Source organism: Tetrapisispora phaffii, chromosome 4 (assembly GCF_000236905.1).
Source record: "Tetrapisispora phaffii CBS 4417 chromosome 4, complete genome".
Classification (NCBI taxonomy): domain Eukaryota; kingdom Fungi; phylum Ascomycota; class Saccharomycetes; order Saccharomycetales; family Saccharomycetaceae; genus Tetrapisispora; species Tetrapisispora phaffii.
The window spans coordinates 200222-215674 of record NC_016523.1 but is presented as its reverse complement, the minus strand read 5'-3'; the positions used below and the strand labels follow the sequence as shown (position 1 = coordinate 215674).

The 15453-nt window shown below is 35.0% G+C and overlaps 6 protein-coding genes across 6 annotated transcripts; 4 read left to right on the top strand and 2 right to left on the bottom strand.

Annotated features, from left to right (window-relative positions):
• Positions 1 to 2668: 2668 nt before the first annotated feature.
• Positions 2669 to 5062, top strand: TPHA0D01040 (Pumilio-family RNA binding repeat-containing protein; the record flags this gene model as incomplete). Its single annotated transcript, XM_003685131.1, has 1 exon — positions 2669 to 5062. The coding sequence occupies one exon, from the start codon at positions 2669 to 2671 to the stop codon at positions 5060 to 5062; it is 2394 nt and encodes a 797-aa protein (XP_003685179.1).
• A 790-nt stretch (positions 5063 to 5852) lies between these two features.
• Positions 5853 to 8321, bottom strand: RSP5 (NEDD4 family E3 ubiquitin-protein ligase; the record flags this gene model as incomplete). The annotated part of the gene is made up of 1 exon (XM_003685130.1): positions 5853 to 8321. One exon carries the CDS (start codon positions 8319 to 8321, stop codon positions 5853 to 5855), a length of 2469 nt encoding a protein of 822 aa, XP_003685178.1.
• Positions 8322 to 8988: 667 nt separating this feature from the next.
• On the top strand, positions 8989 to 9462 carry TPHA0D01020 (uncharacterized protein; the record flags this gene model as incomplete). The annotated part of the gene is made up of 1 exon (XM_003685129.1): positions 8989 to 9462. The coding sequence occupies one exon, from the start codon at positions 8989 to 8991 to the stop codon at positions 9460 to 9462; it is 474 nt and encodes a 157-aa protein (XP_003685177.1).
• A 95-nt stretch (positions 9463 to 9557) lies between these two features.
• On the top strand, positions 9558 to 11321 carry DSE1 (Dse1p; the record flags this gene model as incomplete). The annotated part of the gene is made up of 1 exon (XM_003685128.1): positions 9558 to 11321. One exon carries the CDS (start codon positions 9558 to 9560, stop codon positions 11319 to 11321), a length of 1764 nt encoding a protein of 587 aa, XP_003685176.1.
• A 228-nt stretch (positions 11322 to 11549) lies between these two features.
• YCK3 (casein kinase YCK3) lies at positions 11550 to 13070 on the bottom strand (the record flags this gene model as incomplete). Its single annotated transcript, XM_003685127.1, has 1 exon — positions 11550 to 13070. The coding sequence occupies one exon, from the start codon at positions 13068 to 13070 to the stop codon at positions 11550 to 11552; it is 1521 nt and encodes a 506-aa protein (XP_003685175.1).
• An 844-nt stretch (positions 13071 to 13914) lies between these two features.
• EAF3 (Eaf3p) lies at positions 13915 to 14946 on the top strand (the record flags this gene model as incomplete). Its single annotated transcript, XM_003685126.1, has 1 exon — positions 13915 to 14946. One exon carries the CDS (start codon positions 13915 to 13917, stop codon positions 14944 to 14946), a length of 1032 nt encoding a protein of 343 aa, XP_003685174.1.
• Positions 14947 to 15453: the final 507 nt, after the last annotated feature.

Below are 15453 nucleotides of genomic sequence, written 5' to 3'. Positions count from 1 at the left end.
GATATAGAAGCTTCCCATTCAGCCCACTATTGATAGTTTCCGCCATAAATAAATCAACCACACCGTACCCCATCCTAACCTCTGTTACGAAACAATATAGCTAATAATATATATATAATTTCCCTCTAATGTGAACACATAGCGTGATCCCACTATCACGAACACGCTCTTGAAAGGAAGAGTTAGGCAGAAACATAAGGTGAGGAGCTTTCCAGCTAGCCAGGCTCTAGCCTAGCCTGCTACTAAAGAAAAACTAGAAAGCCTTTTAGTTTTTGCCAATTCCTGTTTAGAATTTACGTTCTCTCCTGCGACAATTATTATGAAAATACTCGTTACGCAGAAGAAATCTTTACCACGTCCAGTAAACATTTGATAGGAAGAAGAGCATTTTACGGTGAAATAGGCAGGCTTAAAGTCCCAACAACAACGGTAAGAATAGTGGCACACATCGAGACTATCTCTTCACTGACTGTAAGTATTGCTGGTTAGTTTTTTTGTTACAGAGATGTATATTTCTGCATATCGTATCAGACCGTGAAAAATATTCAAGTTTATACCTGCTCAGTCACGACTTGTAAGAACTAGTTGTGTGCAGAAAAAACATCTCTCCCTCTCGCTCACTCGCTCATCCAACAACCTCTAGAAATATCCATGTTGCTGTTAAACACTACCATCCTTTATTTGTAGTTAGTTTCTCGTATTCCCTTTTTCCTTCTCACAAGCCTCTTTCATCTTGTCCTTTCTTTCTTAATGTGGTATACACCATGAGTGCTTTTCATCAGCAATAATAAGATAATGGTTTTGTAACATACATTATGCAAGAACGATAGTACTATTATTGTTTTAGCTATTAATATCTGCAATATGATGAGTTTGATGTTGTTCGTTTTTGCATCCCACACACATAAGAAGAATATGTTGAAATTTATCCACAGAGGCCTCTGTTCAACAGAAAACTCAATGCAGGATTCATTTCTTTTTAGTTTACTTTTATTATGGAGGTAATAAGTATATACTTCCCTCCCTCTCTATAGACTTTGTTTCATGTTCAAAATCGTTTTGAAACATCTACTACAACTTTATGCCCAACTCAAAATTGATCAATCATTGCTCTCTTTACAATTGGCAGTTTGCCCACACATTGATGTTCCCTCTCTGTAATGCTCTCAATTTATAGATATTGTTATATAATGAATACTTGTTGTATGTTTGAAGGACGTTAGGGTGCGAAGTAGGGCTTCAAAGAGCAACAAAACAAGAGTAACGACCCGTATTATTTACTATGTCTATCATCCTGTATAGAGACGCCCTATTTCAGCATGTTTCTTAATTTATCGATGTTGCATATTTTTTTTTAGGTTATTACAATCACGATGTTCTGCTTTGTATTATTACTATAATATCCTTTAGTTGGCATGCTACTTTTCCTTGTTCGAAAAGAAGAAAAAAAAATGTATGTGGTTTTTGTTCTTGTTACTTTTATTTTATTATACTTTTAATTTATCATTACCTACATAAATAAAATTACCTTCAATGGTCTCTGAAATTGTTCTTGTAAATTATTAAAGGATCATTCTTATTGGTATGGCATTCTTATAATTTTTTTAATAAAAGAATTTGGTTTTACGGATCATTGAAATATTGATAAGCAAATTTCTTTCCAAGAACTTAATATTACAATTACCGTTTAGAATATACACTTACAAGGGAGATAAAAATATACTTTTAAGATCTAGTTTTCAATTTTGTAGGCAAAAAAAAATAACAAAGAATTACAGAGTATCATTGATTTCTATCCCTGTCGAACATTATATCCAGAATCCAGACTATTTGTGATCACTTCCTATAATAGAGGTGCTAAACATCCATATCTTTTTATTTCATTTTTACTTCATCATTCCATTCAGGAATAGATAGTATATTTATACACTAACATCCAAAAATACAAAACTTTATTGAAAAATATTTTTCTAATACTAGACCGCAAGAATAGAAACAGTATGTATTATTATTAACTAGAACATCATTTTAGAGAGCTATAAATTGAAGAATTGAGTACTGTTGAAAGTCAAACCGTTTTATCAAGATTGATTGCAATAGGAGACAGGAGTGCAGGTCATATCGTTATCTTAAAGGCTAAAACCTCGACATGAAGGCCGTTTAACTGGTCGAACTCACCATCAACACAGTCAATCGCCATTGGAGAGTAGCCAATCCATGTTATGATGAATGAATACACATCTGTGTTTTTTCTTTATATATCATACCTTCATTATCACATCACATACTTCTCAAGGTGAACCTTTGTGACTATAGCAAGTTCCAGATCCTTTATTACGATTTCCGATGACCTTTTACCAACACTCTAATATCGAACTTGTACTGCCGTTTATTAGGACAATTTTCATTTTCTGTTAAATTCTATTTTTATCAGAATTTTTACCATGTGACCGATTCTTGATCTGCTATGCCTTCTTTAGGAATGTTTTACCTAAATGGGTAATTTTGATATTTGTGCGTGTGTTTGTTACCAGTATATAACAGATGATATTGACTTTTAATCCCTCTCGCTCTATTCTCAAAACTTATTATGCATAAAAACATTTTAATACTAACAATATTTAATCATTTTAACGTGCAGTTGAAATAAACTCTATATCATACAGGAATGCAGAATAACGCCAGACACCAACACCAGTTGTCGGTGAATTCTGTCCAGTCGCTAATCGAACCTACCACTCCGCCATCGTTAGGTCAAATGAATAATAAAAGGTTTCATCAAAAGACTCAATCTTTAGACTTATCGAATTTTAACCAGTTCATGAGTGCAACTGCTAATAACCAAACTAATAAGTTTAATAATAGTTCGCCTTTACTGTATACGAATGGGGTTCCTTCTTCATTTAATATGGACGGAAATTTTTTAGGTGGTTCAAGTCAAAATTCTGCACTTTATATAAACAATTCTTCCACTAACAATTCATCATCATCAACATCTCAGAGTACACCCATTAGTTTCAATAAAGGCACCAATTTGCCTCTGATCAATGAATTTGATGTTTTGCATAACACTAATTACATGCCTTTTCCTATTAATGCACCATTGGGCATTAATACAAACCAATTAGCACCAACAAATTCAAACATGAATGCTATCTTGTCGAACAATGGCAAACATAATAATGAGCTCTCAAACAATATTGTTCCGCTGGAATATTCCAACGGGGTGCAAAACATTCAACCACAATTGTTAACTACCTCGCATGAATCTTCTTTTAAGACGAAAACATTGCCTATGTCAAAGAAATCTGTTAATACTGATAAGCCCCTCGCTAATATGAATGAGATCAATTCTAGACCTTTGGAAGAACTCGATTTTTTAAGTTTGTCAACAGATCAATATGGCTGTAGATTTTTGCAAAAAAAATTAGAGGATAAAAACATCAATGATTCAAATAAAGTCAGAGATTTATTGTTCGATCAAACAAGAGATCATTTCCTTGATCTTATTTTGGATCCATTTGGAAATTACTTAGTCCAAAAACTGTGCTATTACCTAACCACTGATCAAAAGACCATCTTAATTCAGGCAATCTACACAAATATGTATCAAATTTCAATCAATCAATATGGTACTAGATCATTGCAGAAAATCATCGATGTTGCTGAAGAAGATTACCAGATCGATATGATTATTGATGGTTTCAGTAACAGGGAATACATTTCAACGGATCAAGTTGTAAAGATAATCAACGACTTAAATGGTAACCACGTCATTCAAAAATGTATTTTTAAATTTCAACCATCAAAATTGAATTTTCTAATTGATGTAATTAATACTGGCAATAATATCGTACATATTTCCACTCATAAGCACGGTTGTTGTGTTCTTCAAAAATTATTAGGTATTTGTAAGTTACAACAAACTTTGAAGATTTCCATGAACATCATTGAATATCTACCAAAGTTAATCAATGATCAGTTTGGTAACTATATCGTTCAATTCTTATTGGATACAGATGAGTTGAAGTTTTACTTTTTACCTGAGACGTACAAAAAATTATCTAATAATTTACCACAATTATCATGTATGAAGTTTTCATCGAACGTCATTGAAAAGATTATCAAGATTCTTTATGTTGTCATTACAAAATCAGCTAATTGTTCAAATGTAATTCCAAATCAAGATGATCTTGTACCAAATGTCATGGAAATATTAATTTCAATAATTGAAATATTTACTGCAAATTTGAATGTGTTAATCAGAGATAATTATGGTAATTATACATTACAAACGTTATTGGATGTCAAAAATTATTCAACTTTATTGGATTATACGCCAATCGATAAAATGGACCCAACCTCTGAAAAAGATTCCAAATCTCAGGCATTCGAAAAATTCAAACGTGAGTTAAGCACTAAAATAACACATTTAATCTTTTTGACAAAAGAACTATTACCAAGCATTAAGGCTACTTCTTATGCCAAGAAAATTAAATCTAAAGTCAAGGATTTTGCCGAATTTAAAGGTGTTCAAATCTCTGATTTAACATCCGAATGTAACATATTACCAACCGATAATCAACAAATTTCTGAGGTTACTAAGAGCAAGCATACTAAACATAGCTCATTACCAAAGAATAATCACAAAAAACCTTTTAACAAAACACAAAATAGGAACTCTAATAACAATAGTTCTTATTCATATTCTAAACACCACTATAACTATACCGGCAATCATAACTATGACCAGAAGATCAACCAGTACACTCAAAACCATTACGAAGCGCCAGCATATGACGTAAATGCGATATCCAGACCTTTATCTAAATTAGATTTGAATTTGTTACAGCCTATGAATGAAAATATATATAATTCAAAGGATAGCATGGGATATCCAGAATCAAGTTATTTTAACGCTTATGAAAAAAATAATGGTTTTGAGAAAGCTTCTAGTAGATTTGATACTGGTATTAATAAGGCGTTCATAGGTAACACTAATGATATTACTCCTAATTTTAATAAAGTAGATTTTTCTAGCCAACAATACCCTTTTAATTAGCAAATGATGATATTTATATATATTATTTTGAATCATTTGAACTAACTAAAAAAATAGATCAGCATTTGCCTAATTTTATGCTTTGGCGTTCATTTATTATTTATTGAATATGTTAGAAGAATTTTGCAAGAACATATCTTCAATTATAAGTTGTAACGTAAACTTGATTATTTTCACCGGAGTCATATTTTTATTTTGTACAAAAATAAACTGAGAAAATATTATCGAAGCCTTCATTATGTGGTAACTAAGTTATTATATTATCATTCATACATATTACTCACTCACTCATTCATTCATTCATTCATTCATTCATTCATTCATTCGTTTTATTAACCTTTATTTTTATTCATATTTTACTCATTCATTCACTCATTAACATACTAGTTACAAATAGTCATATAACCAACCATTTTATATTAAATAAAAAAAATCGAATATATACATCATGTATTTAATATGAGCATGTATCTTTTAATATATACACCATTATATTATTTCATAAATTTTACATATAATTTGCAATCAGGTTTTGTTTTTGGACCTTGCGATTAGAAATCTAGATGAATTTATTGATATTTAAAACATTCTAATTGAACATTTAGAATGACTGTTATAGAAAATCTGAAATACAGAACATGATGTTATACTCTTACATATTTCTTTGGTCATTAAATTTTAATTTATACAAATAATTTTGTTTGGAAGTGATAATTTAGTAGATGATTAGTGAAATTTTCAATGGATATTAAGTATACTATGTGAAAGAACAAATAAAAATAAGTATTGACTATTCTTGACCGAAACCAATAGTTTCTTCTACTGCCAGAGTTAATTTTTGTTTTAGACTATCATATACATCATATGGTGGTAAATCAACTCTGTTGAAACATGTATGTGACTTTGGTAATTGGTTTGATTCACCAGCTTTTTCAATTGTAAATCTTCTTGGACCATCGGAACCTTGTAAATCTTTGAAACCATTAACAGGAATACGAGAGGTACCAGTTGTGAATTGCAATAGACGAGCTCTTTGTTCATTATCCCATTCAGTGATACATTTCCAAAACCATTGAATAACTTCATCGGACTCTTGGTACCCACGATAATCGGTGTGTTTCTTCCAATCTTCAACATCTATTTCAGCAATACCACCGATTAATAATTCTAGTTCACGTTCATCGAACACAGTGACCAAATCTTCTGGTATCAATTCGTTGAAACCATCCATGAATGCTTTAAATTGCTCCTGAACTCTATCATATATCTTCCATTGCGTATATAGCTCAATATATTCTTTTTTGTTTTCATTAGTAACTTCGATATTTCTTCCGTCTGGTTTTAGATCTATTGTTACTAGTTCACCAAATCTTTCATCATCAGCACTAAATGTAAGATCTAAGATACCCTCAATATCATTCTCGAGCATCCATTTCAATGAGTTATGTACTTCAGCGTCAACGCCTTCCATATCTTGTAAAATAACTTTTTTACGTAAGATCATTTTGTATAGAGCACCGACAAAGAAAGCATCAAGGAATCTTCTGTGGAATACACCTAAACCAACAACTCTACCAATAAACTTGAAATAGTTTAGATGTTCTGGGTTAATGGCCGAATTTGGATTGATTTGAATTGTGTAATTATCATGAGCAGAGTATTCGAATAGACAGTAAAATGGGTTAAACATTTCATGGGATAATAAGAAAAAGAATTCTCTTGAAACACCACCGTAATCCAAACCTTCTTCACCATCAAATTTAATCATCAATCTCTTCTTCAAATCTTCTGGAGTTTGTCTCATAATTTCTTGATAAGCATCTTCGAAGATGTTCTTTCTTCTCACTTTAATATGACATTGACCTGGTAAAATTCTTAGAGCTGGTTGAGATCTAAAGTATATTACCTTACGTCTGAAATCACGCTTATATTGTGGAACGTTTTGGTCTAGGGAGGATGGTAATCTTGGATCATCCCACGTGGTAGTCTTAGTATTATGGTCAACGAAGTAAACTCTTGCTGTATTTGTTAAACGCATTTCCCAACCAGAAGGTAATGGACCCAATTGCGACACTGGTTGTTGTTGAATAGTTGTATTTGTCGGACCGTAGGTTCTGATGTATTGTTGTCTTCTAGGATCGACCCAGGTAGTAGTTCTCGTGTTGTGATCGACAAAATAAGCTCTACCTTCTGGAGTGAACCTTTGCTCCCAGCCTGAAGGTAATTCCCCTAAACCCGAAGTGGTAGCACCTGTAGCGGCCAATGCAGCAGCAGCAGAACCGTTGATTGCTGGAGTTTGCGAATTGTTATTTGTATTGACAGTAATATCTTGATTAGAATTCGAAGCTGACGCTGAGGAACTTTCTGGTAAAGTTCTTCCTCTATGCTGTATTCTTTCTAATTCTGTGTTTTGTAAACTGTTAGCAGTGTTTTCAGTTTGATCGAAGGTCGGTCTTTTCCATGTAGTGGTTCTTGTATTATGATCAACATAATATGTTCTACCGAAATTATCAGTTCTTCTTTCCCATCCTGGAGGTAATCTGCCGTATTGGTCTTCAAAAGAAGATAATTGGTGTGTGGTATTGTTGTTTGCTGAGTTACTTTCTGTGTTGGAAGCTTCATTCGATGCGGATGCTGGCGTTGTGGTATTCCTTGACGTACTTGTAGTGATGTTGTTATTGCCATTAGCTGCCGTTGTACTATTATTAGTTGCAGCAGTTGCAGCAGATCCTCCTGCAGATGAACCAGTTCTGTTGGCTGTGGCGCCGACAGTTGCATTGGAAGCAGAACTTCTTGCTCTACTCGATCGACTAGTTGTTCTTGTGTTACTGGTGGTGGCAGAAGAGGTTGAATTTGGAACTTTCGACAGGACGACGATCAACCTGCCACTCACAGCCATGTTGTCATTCGATTTTTTCAAATCTCTGGTGATCGTTTCTTCGTTACTGTTGTAAGTGTCGTTAGAATCTAAATTCAAAACATCTGTGATTTTAATATTGATGACACCCAGAAAACCTTGGTCTTTCTTTTTGAATTTTTTCTGATCAAAGACTTGAACCGTCAAAATGGAGTTTTCATTGACATCCTTGAATTTGAAAGTCTCATTCCAATAGGGATTCAAAGTCTTCTTAGCAGCAGTTGTCGATTTAGTTTGATAACCATCTATAGTCAGAACAGCGAAAGGATCTGGAGATCTGAACACATCTCTCTTGTACAGGGACTCTGCAGCGACCAATTTGACAGAGATTGAGCAAGGCATTGCCGGTGACTATATATAATATATTGTTGGAGTGATTGCAAAACCGTTGTAAAGGTATATATGTGTGTGTGTGCAAAGATAACAGTTGATAACAAAAACCTCTGTATGTCCCTATTTGTAGCAGCACCTCCGAAAGAATATAAAACCAACACGTTGAGAATCGACGTGTATAAATAAGTCAAGATGTGTATTGTATTATATAAGTGAGTGTACGTGGATACAGAACTGTTAGCATACGTATGAATTACATAGGAGTTTATAGGAACCATTAGTCAGTTGTAAAACGTCTGATTTGAATCAAGAAGTAAAAGTCGTTGTAGGAGATGTTTGCTTATTTGCTTATTTGCTAGTTTGCCAAATTATCAAAACCAGTAGTACGAGAATTGAAATAAAAGGTAAAGAGGGATAAACCGGTTGTCTAACGGTCTGGTTTCGAAAAAATGAACTCAATTTCGCTGTCTGTTGTGTCGGTCTGCGCGTGTCTGGCTCTGGCTCTGGGCTGATCACTTCTTACTATGCGGTCGGCGGCGAGGGACCGCGGCAGTTTTTCCGCTGTGGTTGGCGGCGTCGCTGTGTACGATGCGGGCGGACAAAGGGCGAGAACGAGGCGGGTGGGCGGGTAAGCGGTGGGTGTGGGTGCAAGGAGGGTAAGCGGCTACTGGGGGGTATGGGTGGGGTGTGCCGGGACAGCGTCGTGGGGGGTGGGCCAATCGCCTGTTGTCGATTGGCCCGAGTTGGCCACTGTGTACATCGGTGTGAGTGTATTTGTGGCGGTGCGTGTAGTGTCCGGTCGGCTCCTGTGGGTGATCCCCGAGCGTATGGTGACACACACACATGTGTGTGTCACTATGGACGGACCGGTGTTTCAGGGAGCGTCACAAAAATTGCGTCTGTCACAGCGCGACGCGGGGTTTGGTTTTCGGGTTCTTTTGTGACGCGTCGCGCTGCTCCCGCGGGGCCGCCCGCGGGAGCAGCGCTGGGCGTGCTGGTGTTTACATGCTGGCAAGTTGCTGGCACGGTGCTGGTGACACAAACGCTGCGACACACTGTCGTATCGGACTGGCTCTATTTACTTTTGATGTTGCTGGGGTCAATGGTATCTCTTTTTCTTAGGCTCGCAATCGACTACACATCTATATAAACTCCCCTCTTTTCAATCATATTATGTGCATCCCATATTTCTTTTCTCTTACGTCCTGTTTTCGCTTTTGTTCACCTCGAGTCAATTGCCCAACAATGTCAGACTACTACTGCCCAAGCAACATATTCAGAAACAATGCAATTGCCATTCCAAAACGTAATGAGCTCAGACTCAAAAATAAAGTCACAAACAAATACTCATACACTAACAATAGACAAAAACAACAGTTACGGAAATGTTCAGAGGATTTCAATGACTACTACACCACAAAAAAATTATACTCAAACTATTTCGAAGTCCCAAACTGCACAAACAACGAAACGTCTTTCTCTCATTTAGACATAGACCCAAACAATAACATTCTAATTGCAAATGAAAGCAAATTGAAATTACTTTCCTTCGAAGTGGAATCGCAATTTCATTCAAAACTTCATGGTATACAGACTATACATTTACCAAAACCAAACTTAACCAGCTCCATATTTTTCAACAAGAAAGAAAATAATGATACCCTTTCAATCTTATCTGGCCATTCTAATGGTGTAGTGAATTTAATTGATACATCCTTGGAGAGTGGCAATGCACAGGTCAAAACAAGGTTCAACCATAAAAAATACTTGAAGTCGATTCCTTCATTGGTTACATCAGGATGTTTCCCAATAAAAAAACTGGTGGCTCCAAAAAATGATAATATCTTCATTTCACTAGCAAATGATTCACTGTTCATATACGATTTAAATGAAAAGTCAAAACCACTCTTCTTGAAATTATTTGCTGGAGTTGAATCTCTAGCTTATAACAACTCTTTGAACTTCACTAATAACAAATTAATGGCTTTATCGGGTTCAAAGTTTGGGAAAGCTGGTATCTCTCTCTTGGATCTAACGTCAAGCCATAGTAACCCAACTAATCTCATCTCGAACCAATACTATCCAATTACTAATTCTTACTCAAGACCAGAAGTATCCTACGACTGTCTTTGGATTGATGATTTTCTCATTGCTAATACACTAGGTAACAAGGTGAAAGTTTGGGATATCAGATCAACTGCAGGCGAGGCTCTGGTGACAATAGAGTCCAATAAAGGGTATATCGAATCGTTGATGTACAATTCAACTTCCAAATTACTATTCACAAATGACGATCAAAATACTGTTATTTCATGGGATCTTAGAGATTTAAAGAAGATGAGAAGAGGTATCCTATCGCAAGGTTTCAATTCGGTCATGAACGAGTCTGGAACCAGTCAAGAATCGAATGGAACTTACTGCATTGGTAATATTGTAGTAAATGGGAACTCGACCATCCAGCAATCAAATCAAAAATCAAACATAAACTCAAGCCTAAAAATAAACTTACTCGACGACGGAAGTTTGGTTTCTTTGAGAAATACGGAATTAGGTTACCATGCAATTAAAACAGTTACCTGTTCAACAAACTTACAATTAGTTGATGAAGAACAAAATAAATATACTTTCCAAGAGCAAGTTGAACGTAAAGAAGAAACAAAAGATACAAAATATCCAATTCAAAATGAAGATATATCCGAAGAAAATCACTCAGACTCAACATTAACTTCGATTATAGAGGAAGTTAGAATTAAACCATATGTTCCTCCTTACACTAAAGAGTTCAATTCAAAAATATATAATAATCATGAATTGAATAATTCCACACTCACTTTGATTGATCATAACAATAATGACACAATCTTAGACATCGATGTTGATAAATATTTTAATACCCTTTCTAAATCCATCGATGAAGGTTCACAAGATGATTCCTTTGGTCACAAGCACTCGACAAGCATGTATTCCTTGAATCAACTAGCAATTAGTGGTTCTACTATTTATAACTGATAGTGTCTTTCATTTTGAAGTTTTATGCCTATATTTACACATCTATATTTATTAAATAAATTTTAATATTACGATCTTATGTGTTATTAATGGACATGGTATGACATGTAGATATATACTAATAAATAGAATAAAGATTGATAAGAAATAATTAATTAAATGCAAATAATTCTGATGCTAAAAGGACGATATCATAACGCGACACTGTCTTCCTAAAGCAAATAGTGATCAACAATACCCGCAGAATATGTAAGACCAACAGGTATTTCCCGATGACTGATTGTAAGTTGAGTCATTGTCTAATAGATACTGTTGCGATGAAGACCCAGGTCCACTGTTATTATTGATGCTATGGTATTGGCCATGATTGTTATTGCTATTCACATTAAGTTTTGTATTTCCACTATCTAAATCATTGTTTGGATAATTTCTATTTGAATGTTTCATTAGTTGTTTTTTTGAACCAATTGAGATTGTATTTGGTAAGCTAATTGGTGTCAAATTATTATATTGTTTCGTCTTTGTTGACATTGTGAATTTCTGTTGTTGTAAGTCATGATTTTGTTGTGAAATAGCCTTGATATTTGAATACCCTTTATTGAATGTGTTCTCTTTATTTGTTACATTTGCAGACTGTGTGACATTATTTGAACTTTCTGCTATTCGGATATTTGTATTATTGTTTGTATGGGAATTGTTTGTGCGATTTGTAGCCCGTGGAGTAGGATTACCATAACCATGCAAGTTTGCTCTTTTATTAATATGAATATCCCAACCACAGCCATCATTTAAGTCCATCCAATCATAGTGCTCTTCCGGGCTGTATCCTTTCAACACTTCATCCATCAAGGACAATAAATAATCGAAATCTGGATCTTCATCGAACTTCAGGTTTCTTACGTATTTTAAATAGGTTGCGAATTGAACAGGAATATTATTAGATAATAAATCTTCAGGTTTTAATTTTTGTTTTGTCAAACCTATCTTTTCATATTTTAGTTTGTTATTTGGTGCTTTTAAACCTTGCCATGGTAACGATCCTTTTAAGAAATAGAAAAAAACATGTCCCAATGATTCTAAATCATCTCTCCTACTTTGTTCTCTACCAAAATGAGTATTTATAGACATGTACCTTGCTGTTCCACTCAGAGATTTTCGTTCTCTGTAAGGTATGTGCTGTTTTGTTCTTGGGTCTCTATATTGCTTTGCCATGCCGAAATCAACCGTATATATTAAATTAGGATCGTTGTTTGCAGAACTTGCAATCCTCTTCTCAGACTCCCCATCACTCTTCACTCTTTGGTACTGTGAAATTAAGAAATTATCTGGTTTAATATCTCTATAGATTAAATCATGTTCATGAATTGTTCGAACTCTTGAGATCATCTGTTTAGCGACGAGACATGTTGTCTTAACAGAGAACTTTCTGCCACACCACTCGAACAAGTCTTCCAGTGAGGGTCCCAATAGATCAATGATTAATACATTATGCATCCCCTCTTGACCAAAATAGTATGCATGAGGTATACCTTCACAACCATTCAAAATACGATATGCCCTGAACTCGTCCCTTAACTGCGGTGCGTCAGACCTCCTCGGCTCAAACTTGATTGCCACCGGCTGATTGTCACTATCATTCAATATATTCTCCCCTTCAAATATGACACCAAAGGAACCTTCTCCAATCTTAGGTCCCACTGCAAAATGTATTCCAACAATGTGTTTCTTCTGTTTCAACTGCGGATTCATGGTGAGTTCGCTATTCACTGACTCTCGTCCTAAGCACTACAGGAATTCGATATATACACAATATTGCTGCCAGCTAATTTGCTTCCAGCCTATAAACCTCTTGAAAACTCCCCCAATATATAACATCTTCGAGTTAAAAACTATGTACTATAAGGTACAAACTCTTCATTTTATAAATCAGTTGGTCTCTCTTTTGAATTGAAACAAGAAGCAACTTTTTAAAAATTTTCAGTCAAATTGAGCGTTCCGTGCGGCTGTTTGTTAGTACTTTGTGGTTTCAAGAATGGGTATATGACACACAAGTCACCATTTTGCCAGTTTTGAAGCAATTGACTAAGTTGTTTGGTTGTCATGGAGGGCCAGAGGGTATTGTCATTAAGATTTAAAATAAGTAACCAGTGAGAGACACTCACTCATTCTTTCACCGGCCCACACTCACACACACATACTCTTTCTCTCACTCTGTCAATGATTGGTGATCATCAAGAGCCATGGTGGACAAGAAAAGTGATGAACCATGACATTGAGATGATATCAAGACATAGCTACCAACACAATCACTAGTACTCGTAGTGCCATTGACGCCGACGCTGCTACAAGACCTGTCACTTGACTATAAATGTTGGTAGTTACCCCGCACATCGAAGTTCACCAAACTTCTAATGGCATCAAATGGTCAACCAACTTCAATGAACTATTACAAGTCAGTTTTTTGTTAAAAGAAGTTGGATCATTACCAGTGATGATGCCTACACTTATCAATAAGGTGTCGACATATCATCGATAGCGTATCATAGTTTCCTTTACTGGATTAAAAAGCGACTCCCCCCTCTCCCCCGACATAATGAGTTTTGAACTAGGTGGAAAATGTTTGGCGTTTCATGGCCCATTGTTATATGAAGCCAAGATCTTAAAGATTTGGAATTCAAAAGAGGATAGCATAACTAGATTGAATAATGATGTTGTTGATGAATCAGATAGACCAGAATCTCCTGTTGAAGGCGATTTCTTGTACTTTGTACACTATCAGGGTTGGAAAGCTAGTTGGGACGAATGGATCGGTGAAGATAGGATTAAAGAATATAATGAAGAGAATGTGGAGTTGAAAAAGAAATTGATTGCTGATGCTAAAAATGCAAAGAAGGAACTACAGAAATCTCAGCAACAGCAGAAGAAAAAATCACAGGCTTCACTGTCAACTCAATATGCTTCAACTGGAAGTGAATCGAGAAAAAAAGCGGTGGAATCTGCTTTATATTCCAATTCTCTTTACACCACTTCTTCATCTTCATCATCTGCTACCTCCTCGATATCGAATTTTGGTAATATGAACCATCATCCTCCAAAACTAGTAATGCACATCCCATCAAAATTAAGGAGTGTATTGGTCAACGATTGGGAATATGTGACGAGGAACAAACAGATTCTAAAACTACCTTCAGACAGAAACATCAAGCAGATCCTGGATCTCTACGAAACTGAGGCATCGAAAGTTCTGGAATCCCCAGCTTCGCAATCCCAACTACGGGAGTTCTGCGACGGATTTAAACTCTACTTTGAGAACTCATTACCAGTATGTCTACTCTATAGAATAGAACGTTTACAATTCGAAGAATTAAAAGATAAGACTAACCTGATTGAAAAGTACGGATCCATACATTTACTAAGACTCCTAAGCATAATCCCAGAATTGATAAGCAATTCGCTTACAATGGATAAACAATCGTCTCAATTGATTATAAAACAATCTGAACTTCTATTACAATGGTTACTATTCAATGATGAAAAGTTGAATTTGTTCCCGCATCCATACAGTGTAAACAATTTTTATGTAAATACTTCATCTCAATACGAAGGCGTAGCATTAGGAATGTAAATATCAAGATATCAATATATTACATTCACCACTTAGATATATAAGTTAGAGTAAATTGCATCTACTTGACAATCCATTGTTTTAAACAATGAGCTTTCAATTGACAAATGATTTCAATCATCTTTCTCGACGTCCTTATTTCTTTTTTCGTTTCAACCCCACACTATTCGCCGCAGAATTATTTAAATATATAAATAGAGACAACATAAGGAATCTTAAAGGAAGACTTAACCTTATTTAATAATCAATTGTGAATTATACTTGCTTCCATAATTGAAAGGACTATACGTGCATATTACAAGATACAGGGGAAGCAGAAGTTTAGCCAGCTATTGAAGAGAAAGATTTTGATTAATTTTGGCCGCTGTTGTTATGGAAGAAGAGGATTACGATATCGTTAGTTCATTTGAAACAAAAGTTTGATTTCTTATTTCGATAACCACCACCACCATATATTTGGGACTCACCTATAGTTATTTATTTATTGATCTGGTATAATTATACAAA